General features: G+C 45.4%; 1 protein-coding gene across 1 annotated transcript in view; it reads right to left on the reverse strand.

Annotated features, from left to right (window-relative positions):
* Window positions 1–2,146: 2,146 nt before the first annotated feature.
* Window positions 2,147–24,899, reverse strand: part of LOC147729658 (Na(+)/citrate cotransporter-like) — a 214,026-nt gene continuing 191,273 nt past the window's right edge. Inside the window, exons 11-12 of the mRNA XM_086954544.1 lie at window positions 17,308–17,445; window positions 2,147–6,306 (exon numbers count right to left, since the gene is read on the reverse strand). Coding sequence (XP_086810670.1) covers window positions 6,178–6,306; window positions 17,308–17,445 — 267 coding nt within the window. The 3' untranslated portion in view covers window positions 2,147–6,177. The remainder of the gene's footprint in view (window positions 6,307–17,307; window positions 17,446–24,899) is intronic.

Below are 24,899 nucleotides of genomic sequence, written 5' to 3' on the forward strand. Positions count from 1 at the left end.
AGGGATGCGCCAGTTAACATGCGCCACATGCGCCACAGCTCCGCCACCCATGGTGCGCCGCATTTATAATGCGGCGCACCATGGTGCAAAAATGGCACAGATGCGTGACGCTTCTGTGCCGGAAATGTGGCGCATTGCTGGAGTTGCGTTGCAAGCGCGACGCAGCTCCAGCAAGGCTCGGGGGTACACATGTGCACAATGCTGCGTCACAACCTATGCCTGCTTCAAGCAGGCGCAGGGTTTTGACGCAGCATTGCCCTGAAAGTGACTGAGTGAAATCTCATAGATTTCACTCAGCCACTTTCAGGAGGCGTTCCTGCGCAGGAACGCCCCCCCCCCCCCCTGCGCAGGAATGCCTCCTTATGGCGCAGTGCTTTACAACGTGACACATCTCCTAGATGCGTCACGTTGTAAATAGGGCGCATTGTTTGCGCCGCAGTTGCGTCAAATAAAGTGACGCAATTGCGGCGCAAAGAGGCACAACGGCCTCATAAATCTGCCCCAGAATGTAAAATCTGTAACCAGGATGAATCTGGTTTGTGTATCCGATCCGTGTTCCAATGTGGTCAGCGTCAAATTATGCATAGGACCCGGTCTACCACGCCCATTGACTATCGTTGCAATTGTATGCTTCTTGGCGCAATTCCTACTTCCAACTTCATATCTCTGGTTTAGATTTTTGCCATTTTGTTACATTTCTAATTCGGTTTAGTGTTTTTTTTGTTTTGCATTTTGATTTGATTACTGTGTTAGTACTACATAAATACTTAACACATTGTCCAACGTTAAGTTTGTCTGCTCTGTGCCTTTGCTACCAAAGGGTTGAGTTCAGGTTAATTTAGTGACTTTGAGGTTTCCCCCTCAGAAAGTTTCTAATCATACATTGAGGTGGGTAGTCACCCGCTCCAAATCATAATCCAATTTCCTGCAGGTGCCACTTGATGGGGTCAGATAGAAAATTTTCAGATTGAGCACAAGTACTAGCGACCAACTTGTATATGTGCAAAAGGATCATGCAAAGGGACTGATAAAATAAGTGCTTCAGTTTATTTCAGCTTTTTGATCTGGATTTTGAAGTTTATCGATATGCTTTGAAAAATCCCCCAAAACATGGGGTTGTAAATATTTTTTATATTTCACATTGCTCTGGCCTAGCAAATCGTATCACCTGCCAGACACTTAGGGGCCCATTAGGTTAACGGATGGATTGCCACCGCCCGTATGGCGGTGGCGGCGATCCGCCCATTTGGCAGTGGCGATCCGCCCGCCAAAAACCTCCACCCACTTCTAATTTTCCCTCGCCACATTACCATGGCGGGGGGGACCCCGGCGGACTGGAAGACCGTCTGCCGGTTTTCCGCCGGTAGGCAATCCGCCCGATTGCCTACCGGGCGGAAAAGCCGTTTATATGGTGGCAGTGTCTGGTAGACACCGCCATCCATATTTGTATGCAGGTGGGGACATGCCTGTTCCGTGGCGGCATTACCGCCACGAAAGGCAGGCGTTTTTTTTACATTGGGGGCCTGTAGCGGGTCCGCAGGGATTCTAGGGGGTGAAGGGTGCACATGGTGCACCCCCTGCTGTTTCATGCACAACATGGCAGGTACCACGCAGTGCCTGCCATGTTGTGCATTGAAGTGCACTACATGCCTTCCTGGCATTGTGGTGGGCGGTGCTGAGTGCACCGCCCGCCACAATGCCAGGAATGCAGGATGCGCCTGCCACTGTGGCGGGCGCATCCTAATGGCCCCCAAGGGACCCTCACCCTTATGGCAGGCGGTCCCATTTCGCGATAGGATGGCGGGCGGACAAAGTCCACCCGCCATCCTAATGTGCCCCTTAGTTCAGTTTGAACCTGAAGCTCAATACAGACACACTCTTATAGACTGGCGAGTCACTGTCCAACTTACACAGCCAAGTCCTGGGGTCTTTCAACAAATGATGCTGAAGGCATCAACAGGTGATCATCAATTGATGACTGCCCCACCAACACTATAGAGATGTTTCCCTTGTACTAATGGCTACGTTGTGCATCCACCTGGCCTTTAGGGGATTTTTATAGTACACATGAAGATTTTTGCTTTAGAATTTAGTCAGATGGTAATGTATAGAACTCAAGGACTCCAACAGCAGCAGTTCTGGCTTACAAGTGCTTTATTTCAGCCAGTCCTTAGTTGTTGGGGCAGCTCAGTACTGTTGATAGTTAGTTGACAATACTTGAGACACAAGGATATACCTGGGAGCGTGCAGTATACAAAAACAGCTAACGATGCAAAATTAAGGGAACACATTGCATTTTTCAGTACCCAAATATGGTTTGACAACAGATTGAGAGCAAATGTTTATTTGAAAATAATTTTAAAGTAATTCATCTTTTATATTCCTGAGCAATTATCTACAACTGAATCCATTGAGAAATCTTATCACAAACAGCAGATTCATTCCTGAGGATAAGTGGTCAAGTGCATGTGTTGCAGATGAATGGTCAGTGCTCTTGTCAGATATAATATATTAAATGCAATGGCTATAAGCAGTCATGGCAGCTGGTTGTCCTCTCAGTGCTCTCCTTCTCAGTTCATTTTGCAGTGCCATGGAGGACATACCGGGTGCAGACGGTTCAGAAGGACAATGAGTACAATTAAACCGACTATAATATTGGGTCCAACACTTACAGTCATCGTATAGGGGATAACTCCCCCAAAAAATTCAAGTCATCACTATAAGAATCAGGGTATTTGAAAGCTCATGAGATAATAAGGAATATTTGCTCAAATGCATTAACCCATATGTTCAAAGGCCCCAAGTCCCATTCCTAATTTATATTCAATCTTTGTAACACCTTTTGACAGGACTACAGACCTTCTTAGCAACTTTAAGCAAGCATTGACAAGGCCAAGAGGTTTGTTCTTTGCATAGTGCATGCACACTAAGGCACGTAATAGATGCACCCATATATATACCCAGGCCTCTTACCCAAAGGAATCCATGCCCACATAAGCCAACATGAATACAATCATTCCTGCATAAAGCGCAACACAGGTGCATGCACTCTTTCCCAGGACCACATACATACACTCAAAGACAGCACATATGCAGACACATACAGAGTAACCATACAATCAATACAGACCAACATCAACCACAAGGCGAGAAGATGGATGCATGAGAGTGAGTGGATGGAGTTCTGGATATTGGAGTAGACGTGTGATAGTTGACACTGAGTACAGTGGATACTTCATATTCCAAGCCAGTGCCTGTCAGATGGTCCACCAGTAGAGTGTGGAAATCAAAGTGTGTGTAGTCAGGCACACATCCTTCTTAGTGCTGGTGAAGTAACAAACTGGCAGAAGGGTTATTGTCAACAGAGGAGCCTTTTGGTACCGATAGAGAAGTGTAGACATTTGTCACTAAAAGCGCCTTGGTCGAAAAGTCAAGGGAAGGCTTTTTTCAAGATGTACTCTTACATCTATGCTTCTACTGGCCCAAGACACCTGTAACTTTAAAAGAGAAATGATACTTTCATGAGTTAACTATGAAGTCTGAGCAGTAGCCTATGCTGCCTAAGGAAACATAAGTGCAGTTATTTTGTGTTTATAAGTAGTGTTACTTTTGTCCACCCAACATAGATCTGGTGATCTTAGAACTGTATCTGAAAGTCAATATTCTGTCCCATGCATCTCTGATAACAGAATGACCTTGCATTCCTGCATTGGCTACATATATTCTACTGAACCACAGGAATAAGGATGGAAAATATTAATGGATGTGTTTTGATTGAGAAGGAGGCTGCAATCTTTGTGAATTGGAGGCTGTCTGGCTGCTGTCTTGAGTCTTGTTCATGAAGCTCAGAAACTTTCGAAACTAGATCCATCTATCTATCTATCTCTCTACTTGAGTAGGTTCAAAAATAAATGTGTCAGTGAAGGAAAATGCTAAGATAATGCCAGTATGAAACATTACTACCTGTCCTTGGAGAAAGTCCTCATCAGGTGCTGAAGTGAAAGGGCTGGGGAATGCAGATGATGCAAGGCAGGCTGGCCTCGATACTCAGAGAAGGATGTACCTGAGTCAATAGGTTCACACTCTTAGAACTGGAAAAGGCACCAATTTGTGATTCACTGTGAAGTGGTGAATGCTCCTTGGAGATGGTCCAAAATGAACAGTGGCAGCAAAGGACAAGCACAGGTAAAATTCATGGTCTTGGATCCATTGACTGCTGGATGTAAATTGAACTGGAAGCCGCACATGCAACATACGTATGCCTAGTGTGTGATGACTGGTGTCCAATCAAGTGATACTAGATGGCCTTGATTAAATACTGGTACAAGATAAGACGTAATGGAGACTGCTGGTTTTCTTATTCACACTAGCTCTACTCATTGAAACTGATACAGGCAGCAAAAGACATGCTTGGTCACTGGATTCACATTGTCCTTTGCTAGTTCAAACCTTTGTCCGGGTTAGCATTGTCTCTACAACAATTAATATTTCTACAAGTGAAATTTAGGAAAATATATCTATAAAATAATTGTATTCCTACTATAAACTTTACTTTTTCAAATATATTTTTAATATTTAGTATTTTCCTAAAATGTGCTATGTGAATTTTATATCTTGTGTGAGGAGCACAAAGATATTCTTGTATACATTCATGTTTAGCACACATACACAATACACGTGAAGTTTCACCTTTTAGGGGCACACGCTGAACCACACACTGGAAGCAAAGGCTTCCTCTTCACATTAGACTGTGGACATGCATTGAGGATCCACAGTGGATCTCATAGTCAGGTGATGGTGATGACAAATGGGGCCTGGTTACGGGTTAGGCAGTGTGTGAGCATGCCGCCACGCCAGCACCCCGCTCCCACACTGCCAAACTCGACCCCCGACGCCCGCCCGCCTGATTAGGAATATTCTCCTGGTCTGGCAGGCGGTGCATTGGTGGTCCCATTGCGGTGTTGTGCTAAGGCTCATAAGTGAGCCTTAGCAGGTCATCGCCATGGGATCGCCATAGCAAGTTCCTGCATGGCACGGGCTGGTGCAGGTCATGGCGTGCAGGAAGAGGGGTGCATACAGACCGGGGATCACACCATGTGCCCCCCTGCATGCACCCCGATGCACAGAGGTCCCTATTTGGTACCCATAGTTTTCTGACCGTCACCAGTGGGGGGTCTGAAAATTATGAATATGCTTGGCGGTGCCACAGCGGCATCGCCAACATAGCTTTGCCTCAGACCGTTGTGTCACAGACAAGGGATCAAGGCTCGTATTACAGCGGTTGGACCACCGGTGGGTTTTGGCAGTTTCGGACCGCCAAACTCGGAATTAGTGACTAAGTCTGGGGTCTGGCTATCATTCGCCAAGGGCCGAAATGCATCCAACAAACTGTTTGCACACAGACCACCAACTAGCCATCAATTGAGAACAACTTACCCGCTCTCTTCCCACAGCATCTTCTGGTCATAAACCAATTTCTAAAATGCGAATTAATTTGTAACACAGAAACATACCCTACTGACCCTTAAAACCCGATAGCAGCCTTACTAACAACTTATTTAAATGGTTTAAGAGGAAGCTTGGAAACATGGGTAAGTCGCTGTCCCATCTTGATTGACCGTGCTTGCTCATCCCTCATAGCCATGTCTTTGCTCAGTGATACCACATGGTGCATGAAAAGTGATGTTGTGACTTAAAATCTGAATGGTAGGAGCATCAATTAAGGCAAAGTTCTCTACCACCAATCCTGTACAAGAAGAAAACAGATTTAAATAAAACAATGTGGCTTGCTCAGGCAAGAAAAAAATCCAGAATTTCTGTACATGTGACTATGTACAACTCTCATATTACAATATAATGTACAAGGCCATTAAGATGTCACCAGACAAACTTAAAGCTTCTTTGCCTTTGGTAGCTGTCTTGTTAGATGTGCAAATACTGGCTGGCCAAGTGCCCGGGTGAGTGTGGACTGACTCTGCACATAGCCCAAGGTCATATTGAGCCCACCACATTCGGAGAAGATCTTTTTCATTTTTGTTGTTTTAAGATTTGTCTCTGGCAACAATGAACTTCTATAGGGGAATCCAGGCACATCTGTGACCTCCCTGTTTGTAGCTGACGTTGGAGAATCCATACAACGAGAAGGGGTAGATCATGTCCTATCCTTCATCGCACAGTTCATTTTCCAGTAGTTGCATTGGCCCAAGCGGGGAAAGTATCCAATGCGAACATTGCATGTCCCCAGGTGTTGATGGCCAGAGTAGAGCAGAGCACTCCGATTACATTCATCATTATTCCAGTTTTAACCTGGGAAAGAAAAATATAATTAGCAAGTCTTCAAAGACCGAGTACAAAGAGCTAATCTGAATGACATGGCTTCTGCAGGCATAGAACTCGATGGAGAAAGAAGTAGCCATAGCTGTTAAATTCTCTATTATCTAAGGGTTAGAACAAGGGATCGAAGGCCTTCAGTGTCAGTGACAACACACAGTGGCCTCCAGTGTCAGTGACAACACACAGTGGCCTCCAGTGTCGGTGACAACATAAATTGGGCCTCTAGTGTAAATGACAATACACAGTGACCTCCAGTGTCACTGACAATACACAATTCACTCTTCGCTTTTGGGCTGAGTGGTCGCTCCCCAGCGTCGTATCGTTCTGCAGCGCTTTGCTTTGCTTTTAAAAGTGCCTCGTATTTATTGCCTACTGTTTGCCTTGGTTGCCGCTTTATTTGTATGCACTTTGGTTTTTCCCTGTGTCACTTTCACGCTGATTGCGCGTTTTCCCCCTAGCGCTCCGCTCTGCTCACCCCTCCGCCTCCATTTTATTTGTTGTTGTGCTCCTCTGTAGCCCGCCCCGCCTCCCAGCTGAGACGCCCTCCCACTGTCTACAAACAGCGCTCCACTCCCTGGAAACGCTGTGATTCACTCTTCGCTTTTGGGCTGAGTGGTCGCTCCCCAGCGTGGTATCGTTCTGCAGCGCTTTGCTTTGCTTTTAAAAGTGCCTCGTATTTATTGCCTACTGTTTGCCTTGGTTGCCGCTTTATTTGTATGCACTTTGGTTTTTCCCTGTGTCACTTTCACGCTGATTGCGCGTTTTCCCCCTAGCGCTCCGCTCTGCTCACCCCTCCGCCTCCATTTTATTTGTTGTTGTGCTCCTCTGTAGCCCGCCCCGCCTCCCAGCTGAGACGCCCTCCCACTGTCTACAAACAGCGCTCCACTCCCTGGAAACGCTGTGATTCACTCTTCGCTTTTGGGCTGAGTGGTCGCTCCCCAGCGTGGTATCGTTCTGCAGCGCTTTGCTTTTAAAAGTGCCTCGTATTTATTGCCTACTGTTTGCCTTGGTTGCCGCTTTATTTGTATGCACTTTGGTTTTTCCCTGTGTCACTTTCACGCTGATTGCGCGTTTTCCCCCTAGTCTCCGCTCTGCTCACCCCTCCGCCTCCATTTTATTTGTTGTTGTGCTCCTCTGTAGCCCGCCCCGCCTCCCAGCTGAGACGCCCTCCCACTGTCTACAAACAGCGCTCCACTCCCTGGAAACGCTGTGATTCACTCTTCGCTTTTGGGCTGAGTGGTCGCTCCCCAGCGTGGTATCGTTCTGCAGCGCTTTGCTTTGCTTTTAAAAGTGCCTCGTATTTATTGCCTACTGTTTGCCTTGGTTGCCGCTTTATTTGTATGCACTTTGGTTTTTCCCTGTGTCACTTTCACGCTGATTGCGCGTTTTCCCCCTAGCGCTCCGCTCTGCTCACCCCTCCGCCTCCATTTTATTTGTTGTTGTGCTCCTCTGTAGCCCGCCCCGCCTCCCAGCTGAGACGCCCTCGCCCCTCCCCCTCCACCATCCATATATGACAAGAGTTCCCGCGCGCAGCGTTCACGCGCAGCGACCGCGCCCCTTGCGCGCCGAAGGTGCGCCAAAGGTAAGCCCGTCTACGCCCATCCGCGCCTGGACCGCGCCCAGCGCCAGACCCCCTGCCCCTCGCGCTGCCCAGCCCTCCCGCATTACCTACGATGCCGCCACCCTCCTAGCCCTTAACCCCGGTCGCGCTCCCAACTGCGTCCAAGCCGCTCCTGGACACACCCATGGACCTTTCTCTTGCTACTCCTGTAAATTCAGCGGTACCGACAACATCTCCGCTACGACCACACCACAGATTCCCGACCCCAACCACCTACAATGCATCCTTCTCAACACCCGATCGGTCCACAGACACGCCATCGACCTATGGAATCTACTAGACACCATCTCTCCAGACGTCGCCTTCCTAACAGAAACATGGATGAACGCCTCCTCCGCCCCAGACATCACCATTGCCATCCCTGAAGATTATAAGATCACACACAAGGACCGTACCGGCCACACAGGAGGAGGAATCGCTATCGTCCATAAAAAATCAATCCACATCTCAACCAGCTCTGACGTCAACCTCGCCAACTCTGAACACCTTCACTTCCAGATCCACATCGACCCCAAGACCACACTCAGAGGCACCCTCCTCTACAGACCACCAGGACCCCGCGCAAAATTCAGTGAGGACATCACGGACTTCATCACTCCACACGCGCTCCCCTCCAAAGATTACATCCTTCTGGGAGACCTCAACTTTCACCTTGAAAAGAACAACGACCGCAACACCACCACCCTCTTGGACAACCTCGCCAACCTCGGACTTAAACAACTGGTCACTTCCCCCACCCACATCGCAGGTCACACACTCGACCCCATCTTCACCTCCAGCAATCATGTCTCCTTCAGCCACACTACGGATCTCCTCTGGACTGACCACAGCTGCGTTCACTTCACCTACAACAAGCCGAAACCCACCAACCACCTCCAACCAACTCTGCAAAGAAACTGGAACAAAATCACCATCGACCAGATCTCCTCATCGCTCCTTCTAAACACCCCAGCCCACTCTTCTAACCCAGACCAAGCCGCCGCCAACTTCACCCTATGGCTATCCAACACCGCCGACATTCTAGCACCACTGAAAAAACGTCAAAGCAAACCTAGCAGCAAGAAGGCCTCATGGTTCAACGATGATCTTAAGAAGTCCAAGAAACTCTGCCGCTCCCTTGAAAAGGCCTGGAAAAAAGACCCAACCACTAGCACCAAGGACGCCTTCAAAAACGCCACCCGCACACACCACCAACTAATCCGAAAGGCCAAGAAAACAGCATTCAAGGATCGACTAGACAACAACGCCCACAACAGCAAGGAACTTTTCAACATCGTCAAGGAATTTACCAACCCCTCGGCCAACTCCAACGACATCACCCCCTCTCAAGCCCTCTGCGACTCCCTGGCTTTATTCTTCCACAACAAAATTGCAGACATCCACAACAGCTTCGACAACCAACCCGGAGACCAACCCACCCAACCATATGCTGAACATTCTCCCCCCTTGAACACCCTCAACGATTGGAACCCAATCTCCACTGAGGACACCATCCGCCTGATGAACTCCATCCACTCAGGATCCCCCACAGACTCATGTCCTCACCACATCTTCAACAAAGCAGACTCCGTCATAGCACCGCACCTCCGAGACGTCATCAACTGCTCCTTCAACTCCGCCACCTTCCCGGAAAGCTGGAAACACGCTGAACTCACCGTCCTTCTGAAAAAACCCACAGCGGACCCCACCGAACTCAAAAATTACCGCCCCATATCGCTCCTTCCTTTCCCGGCCAAAGTCATCGAGAAAGCTGTCAACAACCAACTCGCCGCTTTCCTCGAAGCCAACAAATCCCTCGACTCCTCACAATCTGGCTTCCGAGCAAAACACAGCACTGAGACCGCCCTCATCGCAGCAACAGACGACATTCGAACTCTACTGGACAATGGAGACACAGTCGCCCTCATCCTCCTCGACCTCTCTGCAGCCTTCGACACAGTCTGCCACAGCACCCTTTTACAACGCCTCAGAAACATCGGAATACAAGGAAAAGCACTTGAATGGATCACCTCGTTCCTCACCGGAAGAACCCAGAGAGTCCGCCTTCCACCATACAAGTCCGAGGCCACGGAAGTCATCTGTGGCGTACCACAAGGATCCTCACTCAGTCCCACCCTCTTCAACGTATACATGAGCCCCCTTGCGGCCATCGCTCGCCAACACAATCTCAACATCATCTCCTACGCGGATGACACTCAACTGATCCTTTCTCTCACCAATGACCCCAGCACCGCCAAAACCAACCTACACGAAGGAATGAAAGAAGTTGCCGAATGGATGAAACACAGCCGTCTGAAACTGAACTCAGATAAAACAGAAATCCTCATCTTAGGTACATCCCCCTCTGCATGGGACGACTCTTGGTGGCCGGAAGACCTTGGAAAAGCACCCATCCCGACAGACCACGCACGGAACCTAGGCGTTATCCTGGATTCTTCACTTTCAATGAACAGACAAGTCAGCGCCGTATCCTCATCCTGCTTCAACATTCTTCGCATGCTCAAAAAAACATTTCGCTGGATCCCCACCGAAACCAGAAAAACAGTCACCCATGCTCTGGTTACAAGCCGACTGGACTACGGAAACACCCTCTACGCAGGTACTACCGCTAAAATCCAGAAGAAACTCCAACGAGTCCAAAACGCCTCAGCCAGGATCATATTAGACATCCCGCGTAACGAACACATCTCTGGCCACCTGAAAGACCTCCACTGGCTACCCGTCAATAAGAGGATCACTTTCCGACTGCTAACCCACGCACACAAATCACTCTACGACATCGGACCAGAATGCCTCAACTCACGACTGTCCTTCTACACCCCCTCCCGCCAACTACGTTCTTCCAGCCAAGCCCTCGCCACTGTACCCCGCATCAACAAGACCACCATGGGAGGAAGATCCTTCTCATACCTGGCAGCCAAAACATGGAACTCACTCCCCACTTACCTTCGCCTTACCCAGAACCACCTAGCATTCAGAAAACAACTTAAAACGTGGATATTTGACAAGTAATCCTCCTCCCCTCCCTAAGCGCCTTGAGACCCTCTGGGTATGTAGTGCGCTATATAAATTCTTTGACTTGACTTGACTTGACAGTGGCCTCCAAAGTCAGTGACAACACACAGTGGCCTCTAGTGTCAGTGCCCTTCACAACACTGAACCCACATACCTGAACAGCCACCTCTCCTTCCACGCACCAAAAAGACACTTGCAATCAGCCCACCTCTCTATGGCCTCTGTCCGACGTATCAACAAGACTAGAACGGGTCAGTGATCACACAGTGGCCTCCAGTAAATGACAATACGCAGTGGTCTCCCGTGTCAGTGACAACACACAGTGGCCTCCAAAATAAGTGCTGGCTCACTTCTTACCACAGTGTACAGATAGGAAATTTCGGCAATGGTTTAACCAATTGGGTTCTTACATATATACTTGCATACTGTCCGATTGCTATTCATATGCAACTTGAATATACACATATGTTTGCTTTACTTCTAGTAATTAGTGATTAACCGCATCGCTGCTGCGGCGATTTTTGGGCTGGGCGGCAATTTTTAAAATACCGTGTTACATGACGAGCTCAGCTCGTCATCAGCACACGCCACCCGTGGGTGATGACGAGCTGAGCTCGTCATCAGCATCGAAGGGGTTAAAAGGGGGCTTGTGTAGTTCTTTGGACCAAGCAGATGTATGGCTGCGTGGCAAATGTTTCAACACATATTTTCTACGTCTGGAGCCACATGAACCCAGCAAGTGCTATTTGAACGGAAACATTTTAATAAAATGAAAGGAGCTCGGCCAGTGGGTGTTTTTGCAAAACTCTAAGGCCCTGATTATGTTCTTGGTGGATGGGATACTCTGTCACAAACATAACAGATATGCCATTCGCCAAATTAAGATCCCATTCAATCCCATGGAACTTGTAATACGGCGGACGGGATAGCCGTCACGTTTGTGATGGAGCATCACATCCGACAAGATCGTAATCAGGCCCTGAGATATTATTTGATTTTAATACCTCCATGTTTAATTTCTATCAAAGTCACTAGTCCAGTTTATGTGGTATCTTGTGAAGCTCAACATTCCTTTATTTTCATTCCTTGACATCAAGATGACACCCCACACTGATGCTCTATTGAATACAGAGGAGCAATGTTTTTTCATTTGACAACCGCTCCCTAACCGCGTACATTAGCATTCTCTCTTGGACAGGACCCTCACCTCTGCTTATATGGCCTCAAGAATACGAGTGTGGTTTTTGTTCCCTGGGGAAGGGTTGGGTTTAACAGCTCTAAAGGTAAAACGATCATCCTATGTTTCTAACTTTTTGGTTGTTGGAGAGCTTTTTTTTTGCTTATCTAATTTTATTGTATTGTATTGTAATTGCATTTATATAGCGCTTACTACCCCTGACGAGGCGTCAAAACGCTTTTTCGGCGAGTAGCACGCTACTCCCGGACCCATAGAGGATTAGTGTTGAATTAATATAGTAAAATATGAAAGTAATTAAAGTGGTGGATAGGTTAGTCAGTTATTTTGATGCGGAAGGATAGAAGAGGAAAAAAGGTTTGTATTTATATAGCGCTTGTTACCCCATATGGGGTGTTGAAGCGCCTTTTTTATGGTGTCTTAAAGTTAAAAAAGAATAGCTAAAATGTATCTTGAGACTGAACCATCCACGTACAATGTAAAAATGTAACAATTTCTGAGCTTTACAAAGCTTTATGGATAGAGCAATGTCTGATGGTATTTGATAGGGATGTGCACAATTGTAAATCAGCCAGCAGAAGTAGGCAAAATTCATAAATACACTCTTCAAAAATGTGCAAAATGTCCCTGGGAAAAATACTTCTTTTGTATACTGGGTTGCCGTTCCGTATGTGGCCTTTCCGTATGTGGCTGGTATATGCGGTAGAAAGGTACATTCCACTTTGTAAATGTACTTCTATTGGTATAAAGACCCGGCTTGTTGATTCATGGCAGAGTTTACAGAGATTCAATCTTATTTTTGGCACCTAGAAAATCAATGGTGCAAGTTGCTCTCGTTCGATGATTGGCTTAAATACAAGGAAAGTATATACACGTATAAAGCCTCCCTTAAGCGAGCTAAACAAGTGTTTTATGCAAAGAGATTATTCAATCCGAGAACACTCAACAAAGTGTGGTCCAAGCTGTCAAGGAGTTGGCAGATATGTCTAGTGTTCCACTGAAGATTTTCCCTTGTATTGAGCTCTGTCAACAGATGAACCTTTTCTTTCTAAATCAGGTGATGACTATGAGAAGGGATATTGACTCATGTTCCTTTGGCTCACTTTATACAAATAAAGAGAAGAAGTCATCTACTCTTACTTCCTTGCCTCCGGTAATAGTCACTGAAATCACCACTCTGATGAAGACAGTGAAATCTGGTGCACCGGGTGGAAAGTTTTCAATCAGTTAACTCTGATGATTGCACAGTCACTGGTCTCTTTTAAATGCTTCCTTATATAGGAGTATGGTACCTCCAGTCCTTAAGGACTTAAGGAGGCAACTGCAATTCAGCCATTAAAAAATAGGCCTTGATCCCACAGTCCTCAACAATTTGATCTATTTATTTCTTGTCTTTTATTTATTTATTGATTTTATAGAGCGCAAACTTGACCCGTGAGGGTATCTTAGCGCTTTACAAGGTTTACAGAAGTGAACAAACAAAAGGCTTAGAAGTACAGAAGTATACAAAACGATTGGAGAGGGGCAGTGGTTCTGGACCCATAGGGGAATAGAGGGACAATTACAGTTAGAATCCGTATAAAACCCCACAGTTTCTTGGTGGAGTGAATGGGGGATCTGAGGCAAAGGCGATAGTCTTAGATTAGTCAGGCACACTGTGGTGGTTGAAGGCAGAAAATAGACGAGGAATTTACCCATGAGAAGAGTTTTGGCCTTCTTTTTGAAGCGTGCCAGAGAAGGGATTCTTCTAATGGCGGGTGGAAAGAGTTCCAAATTCTTGCTACAGCCCCGGAGAAAGCCTGATGGTAGTTTTTTTTCCCGAAAACGGGCAGGTTGGAGCAAGAGGTCTGTGGCGGACCGGGAGTTCCTGCTTCCTCCTGATACCACTAGTTTCTGTGCCAGATAAGCAGGGGAGTTTGCGTATAGAGCCTTGTGTGTAATGCATGCCAGTTTCAGCTGTATTCTGGCCTCGAGTGGGAGCCAGTTCAAAGCTTTCAGATGTGGAGAGATGTGGTTGAATTTCCTAGTGCCAGTAAGTAGTCTGGCGGCCGCGTTGAGGCAGGCTTTTAAAGGTGCCAGGGAGATCTTGGGTAATCCCGAGAGGGTGGAACAGCCATATTCCAGCCTAGAGATGACTAGTGCTTGTACTCCCATTTTTAGGTCAGGAGCATCAATGAAGGGTTTCAGCTTACTTAGGTAGCTCAAGTGGAACCTGGCTGATTTAGCAATCGAGTTGATATGGTCCCGCATGTTCAGGTTGCAGTCGAGGATTATACCCAGAGATTTGGCCGAGTCTACGAAGGTCGGCCGGCAGTTGAGGGCTGTGAAGGCCTTGATCCACATCTGAATCTCCGGGTTGGCTTTTGTAGGGGAGATTAGGAGAAATTCAGTTTTCTTTGCGTTGAGTTTGAGTTGGTTAGAGGCTAGTCATTGAACAGTCAGTTTCAGGGCCTCATTCAGGGAGAGGATCTCTTCGAGCAATGACATTTTAATGTTGGGGCCAAAGTGCTTGAAAACACATGTGGCACAGTTGCTGTGTAAACACTTGCAGTCTCATAGCAGTTCAAATCTGATGGAAGCTGTCCTTCACTCAGCACATAGTATTGAGTCATTCCTGGGCTCACTTTTGGATGGCCTAAGGATGGACCTACCTATTGGGTGTGTCAGTGCATTGATTTTGTTGGATCTTTCAACAACCACTTTGTTAAAGTTTATCATGTTATTTTCATGTCAATATCCAGGTAGAAGGTATCGAACGTTTGGTGCTAATGTGTTTCTAGTCTATCCATGAACCATTTATTTTGCAGAGAGCTCATGTGCCTCACGGGGTACTTCAAAGCTCCTCATTGTCTCTCCATCTATTCAAAATCTACTAGACCTCTGTCAAATGCACTGACTGAGTTAAGTTAACCTCCATGTAAGCAGACAACATGAGGGGTTTGCTGTAACTGTTTAACAAATCTGACACTCCTAATCACACAAAATTTTGGTGGAGCGCAATTTCGCGCTTTATGTACTTGCACATCATTTATAATTGTTATACAATCACCACATGAATATGTGTGCATTGTATCAATTAAATAACAGTAGGTAGCTGCATTTACTTCTGGCAAGAGCGACACATACATTCAAAATGTAATCAATGTATTTATTCATGCTAAATGTAGATGGCCTAACTTGTAACCAGACCAGAGTAACATAAATTAAATTTTATTAAATGCTTTGCTAGTGACTTGTTTTTCTCTCCTCTGCAGGTGTCTTATCGTGTGTCTCATTAGCTAAGATAGGCTTAGTGCTTACTGTTCTAGACTGAGAGGTAGCTGAAGCTAAATTAAAAGTTGGCTTCAGACATTAAGACTGAGAAGGTGGGAGAGATCCTCTTGCCCCAGCAGACTGGACCGATGTTACATCCAAGGTCGAACAGATCTGTGCCATATTGTCCAGCGCTAGTACGTAGGAAGTTTGCTTGCTCCCAAAAAATGGTCACTCTAAATTGGTCTGTTTGCGGATCTGATATGGAGAAGCCTTCCAGAATATTCCATTATGTTTTAATGATGTGTTCCTTAGACAAGTTCAGAAACTCTGTTGAGACTTTGCTGAGAAAATCGCTTCTCAACTCAGTTGATTTCTCCTGCTAGTGTTGTGCTTCATGCTTGAGCACTCATACTATTTACCTTAAACTTAGTCCATATGATGCTGACAGTGTCCACCTAGAATTTGCCCATGTCACTTTTGATGCTTTATTTAGAATAAAGAAGCCCCTGATGGAACCTGCTACCATGATATTTCATCTGATCTATTTTGCATTTTCTTCCTCATAATATAAAAAAAAGATTGCATGATCATATAAATATATATATTTGCTACAATTTTGCTGATTGATTTAACTTGTAACCTGAACTAAATTGTTAATTAAAACCAGTTCCTGAACAGTGTGGGGGGTTAAGATTGATTCCCAACTCATTATAGCTGACCGTGTAATGTCTAGCGCTTCGGTCTGCTATTGAAAAAAAATCTCACCTTTCCTCACTTCGAAAATCAATGATCTAGTAGCGAGAGTGGTGATTGGTCCACGATTAGATTACTCTAATGTGAAGTACCTGTATTTACCATCTTCCCTAGCTAACAAACTCAAGGTAGTTTAATAGTCAGCAGCACATTATGCCAAACAACATGGGTCCCAGCTATTTGACAGAAAAGTTGGTCAGATAAACAACGTCAAGGCTTTCTGGGCGGCAAGGCTTTCTCCCGCCCAGCCCCATGCTACTGGAATCAACTCCCCATCCAGTTGCGCCAATGTACCAACTTTCTGACCTTCCGAAATTTTCTGAAAACGTCACAGTTATAATTTTCTTTTTCTGGGTTGGTCCCCACCAGTTACAGCGCGGAGATACCCCGATGGGGGTGATTTGGGCACTCTACAAATCACAAATAATAATAATAATTATGCTACAGGTTGCAACAGGTTTGAGCATCCATTGGCTGCCCGTCAAACAATTAGAGATGTTTGCATAATAAATAGACCTTTATTTGGTGGGGTCCCTCTTTTCATCAAAGAACAGCCAGTGGAGGTTTGTAGTGGTCCACTTCCTAAGGACTTCAAAATAACTGAAGTCAGATCTGGTGGATGCAGTTTCCCCTACCAAGAACACTTACTATGAACTTGCAGTCTTTATATCTGCAATTCAAAACATGTCTTCCGTAGTATGAGACATGGCCTTAAAATCTGGAGTATTGGTCAAGCTTCATCTCATCTCTAGTGCATCATCAATTTACAGTACCTCTCACTTATGTGCCAAAAGACCCCTGGTGACAGTCTGCCCTGTCTATGTTAAAAATAAATACAAATACGAGTACCTGGTGTAGTATTACTGTGCCATTTTACCAGGCCACTGGCACAGAAGGCCTAAATAATTTGGACATTTTGGATGCTAACTTGAATACAATGAGGCTTCAAAGAGGAACCCTGTGACACTAGAGATCTTTCTGTAAGCACATGGGAAATATAAAGTATTATTATATAAGAACAATTCTCTCTGCCTTAGATGAAGTGAGAAAACACAGATAGCATAAAAAGCACCCTGCTACAATATAAATTCTACTGTTCTTGGTTGGTTTTCTTCCAGTAACTTAATGGACCTACCATGTCGGAGACGCGGAGATGGCCATATGAAAATACAATGGCATTTGGAGGTGTGGCCACAGGCAGCATAAAGGCGAAAGATGTGCTTAGTGTGCAGGGGATCATGATGTACAGAGGGTTGAGCTTAATGGACTGCGACTGTAGGAAGAGAGAAAAATTCCACTGAGATAAACGTCACAGTTAAAGACACAATGTGCCCCTAGCATGCAAGTAGACAAATTTACATTTGAATGCAAACTTTCCCAAATATACTACAATAATTATACTGTACTTAGCATGTGGTATATGTTCTTATTTTAAACTGCTTTTTTGGAACATTTTAAAAGAGAGGATTCTCCCACTGATGCAACTTTTTAACAAGTATTGGCAGCCTGGACTCTGAAAGGCGTTAGCTGACCTTTTAGTTTGCCACTGCTTGTTGCAGATGCTGAACAGCATGACACAACCAACAGGCCAGAGCTGAACGTTGGATGTAAGGATGGAAGCTTACTGTGCAAACCTTATCCATTAGGATGTACATAAGGTAATAGTACATACACAGCGACTGTCAATGTTTAGGGCTTTATTATGACTGGCTGCAGGGGAGTGGGCTGCTACACTAGCGCCCTGCTCCCGCACTGCCAAAGCCATAAATAGACTGCCTGCTGGATTCCGTCTAGAATCCAGGGTGGGTGGTCCTGCGGTGGCTGACCCACGCAGTCCCTGTTTAAAGGGTCATAGGAGAGCCGTAACAGGCACAGCAATGGGAACACCATTTCAGATATCCTGCAGGGCCTGGACTGTTAAGTCCATGCCCTGCAGAAACTGGGGGTGCATGCAGGCTTGAATTCATCCCCTGGTGCAGAGGCAATAGTGGGTCCTATAGGGCCCCTTTGTTTCCTCTCCGCCGAACTTCCATGAAGACTGTGGCAGAGAGGAAACTCGTAATATGCGTGGCGGGGCTGCAGTGGCCCGCTAAGCATTCTTCAGCCTCAAGACCACTGCAACGCCGCTAGGGTTCGCTGATCCCTGGTGGTTGAGGTGGTGCCAATGTGGTATGACTGCCAAAGTCATAATAGGGAGTTCGGACTGGCGGTGCGGCGGTGCCCACACCGCCACCGTGGCTATGGTAGTCTGATGGACCACCGTAGTCATAATAAGACCCTTAAGAGGTTAACCAAATTTCTTGTCACATCTAGACCATAGCTATTCACAGAGTTTGTCCAAGAAAGCGTAAGAAAAAACAGGTCTGTTGGTTTCCAGAACATCTACATGTTTTTATTCTAACATCAGACTCTTGTTTCCTACATTTTGATTCATGGAACGTGTTGCCATCCAAAAGAACAAATACCACCTCTGTGATGAGCTCAGGAGCTAAGGTTTAATTCAGAAGACATTTTGAGGCCTATTCACAAAGGTATATTATCACATGATTAAATATACACGTCTAAATTTGCTCTTACAATTTGTTGTGAATTTATACGACAATAATGTTTGGTTAGTCACCATTTCCAAGTGTGAATCAACTACACACTATGGGCCTCATTTATGAGGCCATGCGTCAGTTTTGCACTACCGATACGTCACTTTTTATGACGCATCGGTGGCGTAAAACATGCCTCTTGTTGCGCACTATTTACAAAGTGACGCATCTGAGCAGATGCGTCACTTTATAAACCCCTGCGCTACATTATACCTGCGTCAGGTATAATGTATGCAGGGGGGGGCGTTCCCCCGCAAAAAGCCTCGTAGAAATGATGCAGTGAAATCTATGAGATTTTACTGCGTCACTTCTAGGACGCCGTTGCGTCAAAATCTTGTGCCTGCCTCACAGCAGGCGTAAGACTGACGCAGGCCCTTTCACATGGGGCTTGCCCCATGTGAAAGGATGCATTGCTGGAGTTGCGTCACTTTTCTGACACACTCTAGCAATGCGTCACTTTTGCGCTTACAGATACGTCAGAAATACTGACGTATCTGTAACTCCTTACGACATGATGCGTCATACATTAAATATGACGCATCAGGTATGTTGCAAGGAGTGCGCACTGAGAAGAGACGCAGCGCTGTTTTCACGCAGCGATGCGTCACTTTTCATAAATGAGGCCCTGTATACTTACATGTCTTCCCCCCCTGAAACTGAGGGGGATTAACATTTATGGGTGCAAAGTCACTACTATCAACTTTTGACACATTAGAGATCTCTGATACCTTTGTGCAGATCTTTGCCACTTTAGAGGACTTCACCCCTGCTGTGGTGAAGCTCTCCCTATGGTAAAGTATAGGGACTTTTTTTTAAACTTTATTAAGCGTTAAAAATAGTAAAATATGTTTCTGTTAAAAAATAATGTACATTATTTTATATATTCACTTTAAATAAACAAAATAAAGAATACTTCAGCAATATTTACTCAATTTTATAAGCATGTTTAATTAATGTAAATATAATAAATACAAATATATTTTTTTAATACCTATTTATTAAAGAAATCCCACCTAAATTACAATAATTGTATTTATGCATTTTGTATTAAATACTGAAAGCTGATTATAGGATGAATTTAAATTAATTTAATTATTTTTAAATTATATTAAGATTATTATCATTTTGTATAATAAAATAATATTTATTTTCATTTGAATATATAATTTTCTACCATTAAAGTAAATGCATATAGATTTTTAAAAGTCTTTTGATATTGTTTCCTATGGGGTTCTATTTGAAGTAACTGCCTCCATTATTTCCAATGAGAGAGTGTTGGACTGCCTGTGAGTGGCCCTGTGGTGGGAGACATACTCCTTGTCGGGGCTGGAGTAAATGTATGTCTGTTTTGTGGCCGTTGGGCTGTACTAACTTTAGAAGTGTAGTTGTGAATAGGAATGGTCTTACTCTTATGTGGGTGGGTGTTAGCATTTTCATGTTTTATTTTGTACATCACCTCCCAAATCGGAGCGAACGCACAAAGCCGCTCCCTGAAGGAACCTATGCGGGTGCGCAGTGTGCAGCAGCAGATGAAGAGGGGAGCCTAGTAGGGGGGATACATGAGGCCAAAGAGATGAGACTGAGTTTAGTGTGAACTGCTACACAATAGCTTGAACTATGCACCTCCTGGTGCCACTGCACCCCATCACAATTTATTGAAAAATGTACTACCTCTATAATCAGCAACATTCTCTCAAACCATTACAAGCTATAGATTATTCATTTGACAGGTAGTAGAGTTTGTGATGCACGTGTGAATAGCTCATCAAATCTCATTTTATTACAGTCTGGTACATATGGTCCTTATTGTCTAGTGGGTTTACAAATATCAGTAGGCAAAGAAAAATGCTAGGCTTGCCACAGAAAAGACTAAAATAATTTTTAGGGGAGAAGTAGGTGAAAAGAATGAACGTTCCTTAAAGCTGCAGAACGCGAAATGATAAAAAATATTATAGAGATTGAAAGACTGCTTTAACATTTGGAGTGAATAAGAGCTCAATATCAAACAGCTTGCCAAGGTTTAACATCTTTTTTTCTATTGTTTTCCATGTTTCAACAGCATTGCATAACCTCAGGCAGGTCAACATACCATACGGTGCAACTGCCCAGGTCCTGCACTAGTGCCATGGTTTAAAGGAAATTTACCTAACAGGAGCCAAGTATCTATATACCTTCTGAAGTGAGAAAAAAGAGAAAATATATTTTGCTAAACTCGAAAGGGAGCACTGTCAGATTATCCTTATCTCCCCAAAACATTCTCAAAAAACGTTCCACTAATTTTGGTGCAAAATCAAGATGTTTACATTCCTTAGGGCCAAATACTCCTTCTTACCCTAGCTGACACTGAACAGGACAATTTTCACTAAACATACCAATAAAAAATTATTTTCAAAGTTTGTTGATTAATAATTTGACCTGTGTTTGCACTAGATCTTTTTAATAAATGTGCACAGCTGTGACCGTGAGGTCACTGAAATTGCTCCATGAACCCCAGGTGAGCTTGAAGTTTGCCCAGGCATCCCCAAGCCCTACACTAGATATTTCAGACAGTTTGGGGCTGAGGGTGATGGAATTGATTTTTCCATATCTGCTTTCACTGAAAGGCTATGGAAAAGTGAAGTGAGTTCAAGTGTCTTCTGTTGATAAAAGCAATAGGTATTCGTGTATAAGTGATCTATCGGAGAGTTGAAAAGTACCATTGATAATTTCATTGACAACACTGTTCCAGGGCGGGATATGGTTCCTCATCCTAATATACAGGACTTTCTTTACAGCCTTAACACCCATTGAGCAACTGTCGAGGATTGTGATGAGTAGCGAGCTGCTCAGCATTTGATGCTGCAGGCTGGTCCTGAGTTTTGAAGGCACTGAGCCAATTTGGTAGGACAGTCTCTTCTACTTTTGGAGAGTAATCCCATCAAACATGTATATAATTATAAGAAAATTGGTGTATTTTAAAGTTTGATGCATCCTGCCTAAACATTCTCCCCAAATCCCTGCACACGTGAACATTTTGAACAGATTTTTTCAGGGTGGAGGATGGCTAAAGGCACCAACAAAGACAGCAAATTTGTGTGGTTATGGGTGTACACCTAAACCATTTTGCAAAGAGGGTTGAAATATAGAACTCAACATGAGATTTGTCATGGAGTTCTACAGTTTTTAAAACGTTGTAATGCATTTTACATCATCATCATTTGAGATGCAGTGTCTATCAATCAGATCAATGAAACTGCTCTTCTAGCTTATTGATGACTTGATCGATACTATGAAACTTGAGGGTAATGTGCACTATGTAATTGTGATGATGTACATTTTGTGGCTGATCCTCTTCTTAGCACTTTTCTTTTCTTGTAATACTTCCTTTTTTCACTAAACCTTTCCTTCTGTGCTTTACATTTTTCATTTTATGAATGTATTGGTTTGGTTGTGCTGTTCAAATTAAATATTTTGGGGTTTCATTGCTATTTGTTTTCTCTGTGGATTGTTTTGCAGCTGTGGATAGCTGTGCAGTATGTGGGTGATAGTGTACAGAATACATTGTGATGCAACAAGGTTAATTAGCTCAGGCAGTGTCGATGAGTGAAAATGCATTCAGAAAACCCATGTAACACGCTGAGATAGCAGATCATCTTGTGTAGCCAGTTATTGGCATTTCTAATCGACACAACCTCCAAGGTCCTGTGTCTACTGTACCAGGTCGAGGCATGTGGATCGGGGAGACAAACCGTTGAGGCTGTACTAACACCTAATGGGGTATATTACCAAGAATAAGCGATAATTATCGCTAAACTTGGTTAGCGACTATAATTTTATCGCCGTGCTTCGCCTATTTTTATCGCTTAGAAACCTTGCTATTATCAAGGTTTATCTCCTAAGCGATAAAAATCAACCGAAATGCATGAATATCGCTGAAAAGTCCGCGATATTCATGCATTACCGAGCTAATGCTCTTAGCCATGTTATCCACCTACCATTGGATAACATGGCTAAGAACTGCTCTGGGCAGGCGTTAGCTTTTGGAGATATTCACGCTTAGCGCGAATATTTCCAAAAGTAGGTAATAGGAGATAGCGATGTTAGCGACTTTTTCCAGTCGCTAACATCTTGGCACGCCCACTTTGCATGTCATTAGCGATAATTATCGCTGACATGCAGAGTGGGCCCCAAGATGATCGCTATCTTCTACTATGTTATGTTATGTTATGTTAACTGCATTTATTTTGCGCACAGCTGCTCCAGCGAAGGAGCGTCCTGGCGCATGGAAAAGGTGAACATAACACAACGCGGAAAAAAGGTGAGAGTCAACATAAGAAGATTAAAACAAGTAGGTTTTCACGGCCCTGCGAAATGCTAGAGGATCCTCTAACAGGCGGATTTCCAAAGGAAGCAAATTCCAGAGAGCCGCAGCTCTCACACGGAAGGAGCGGCCGCCCATCCGGCTAAGCCTGAAACGCGGGGTAACCGCAAGGGATTGCCCTAGGGATCTGAGGGAGCGAGTCGGGACATAAGGGGATATAAGGTTATTGAGGATCTCGGGTGCCGAACCTTTTAAAATTTTAAAAGCAAGGCTGAGTACCTTAAAATGGATTCGGCTTTTCACTGGTAACCAGTGTAAGGACCTCAGAGTGTTGGACGTGGGACATGACCTCGGCAGGCCCACCACTGCTCTCGCAGCCGCGTTCTGGACGCGCTGCAGGCGGACGATCTCAGCTTGGTTAGCTCCCAGCAGGAGCGAACTGGCATAGTCCAGCCGGGAGATGATCGTCGCTTGGATGACCAACTGTCTCGTCGGGGCATCGAAAAATTTAAGCACCGGCCTCAGTCCGCGCAGAACACCAAAGCAGCATGCTGCCACTCTCTTAGTGTGGGTGGTAAAACATAAGGTGTGGTCGAGCCATACTCCCAGGTTTCTGAGCTCCATCACCGGTATGGGGGCAGGCCCGAGCTCCTGTGGCCACCAATTGTCCCCCCAGCAGTCCGTTCCTCTTCCACGATCATCACCTCGGTTTTTTTTGCGTTCAGCTGGAGACAGTTGTTATTCATCCAGCTGGCCACCTCTCTCAGCCCATCTCGGAACCTGGGGGCATCCAGTTCGGCGTCCCCGCTGATCGTGACCGCTAGCTGTGTGTCGTCGGCATATGAGACCATAGTAAGGCCCCACTGCCTGGCGACATCAGCCAGCGGCCGCACGTAGAGATTGAAAAGCGTGGGACTCAGCGAGGAGCCCTGGGGGACCCCCAGGTCCAACTGATGGAATTTGGACTGGAAAGGAGGGGTGGCAACGCAGAAGGAACGATCGCTGAGGAAGGAACGGAACCACTGCAGAGCGGGGCCAAAAATGCCAATGTTCTCCAGGCGGTGTAGGAGGATGCGATGGGACACTGTGTCAAAGGCAGCGCTAAGATCTAATAGAATAAGCGCTGCCGTTTGACCTGCATCCAACACACTCCGCAGATGTTCCACCATTGCCAGAAGGGCAGTCTCCGTGCTGTGCCCAGCACGGAACCCATTCTGCGTAGGATCAAGAACATTGGCCAGGGCCAGATGCTCAGATAAGGCTAGGTTAACATGGGCCTCCATGACTTTGGCCGGCCAGGGAAGCAATGAGATCGGGCGATAGTTTTCCGGTTTTAGAGGATCCAAAGATGTTTTTTTCAGGATCGGGGAAACCACCGCCTGCTTCCACTTGGCAGGAACAGTGCCTGAAGTCAGGGAAAGATTGATTAATGAACACACTGCCATGCGCCCCTGAAAAGACGGATCTCTGAAGAGAGCAGGTCTGAGTGGGTCCGCCGGGGAGCCGGACTTGACACGTTGTGCCAGCTTGACAAACCCATCCCAAGAGAGAGTAGGGAGAGAATGTAATACCAGGCGGCTGCAGAGGCCATTCCGAGGGGAAAGTGGTAATGTCATGCTGGGAAATGACAAATAGATGTTCTTAACTTTCTCCAAAAAGAAAGCAGCCAAAATCTCACACTGTGAGGTGGAACCATCCACAGGCGGAGCCGCTCTCTTAGCCATCAAGTCTTTTAAGGCTTTAAAGATGGTCTTCGAGGGGTTATGGCTATTACGGAATTCCGTTGCGTAGAACGCCGTGCGGGCTCTACAGATAGCTCGATGGTAGAGC

The sequence above is a fragment of the Lissotriton vulgaris genome, chromosome 2_1 (assembly GCF_964263255.1).
Source record: "Lissotriton vulgaris chromosome 2_1, aLisVul1.2, whole genome shotgun sequence".
In the NCBI taxonomy this organism is placed as follows: Eukaryota; Metazoa; Chordata; class Amphibia; order Caudata; family Salamandridae; genus Lissotriton; species Lissotriton vulgaris.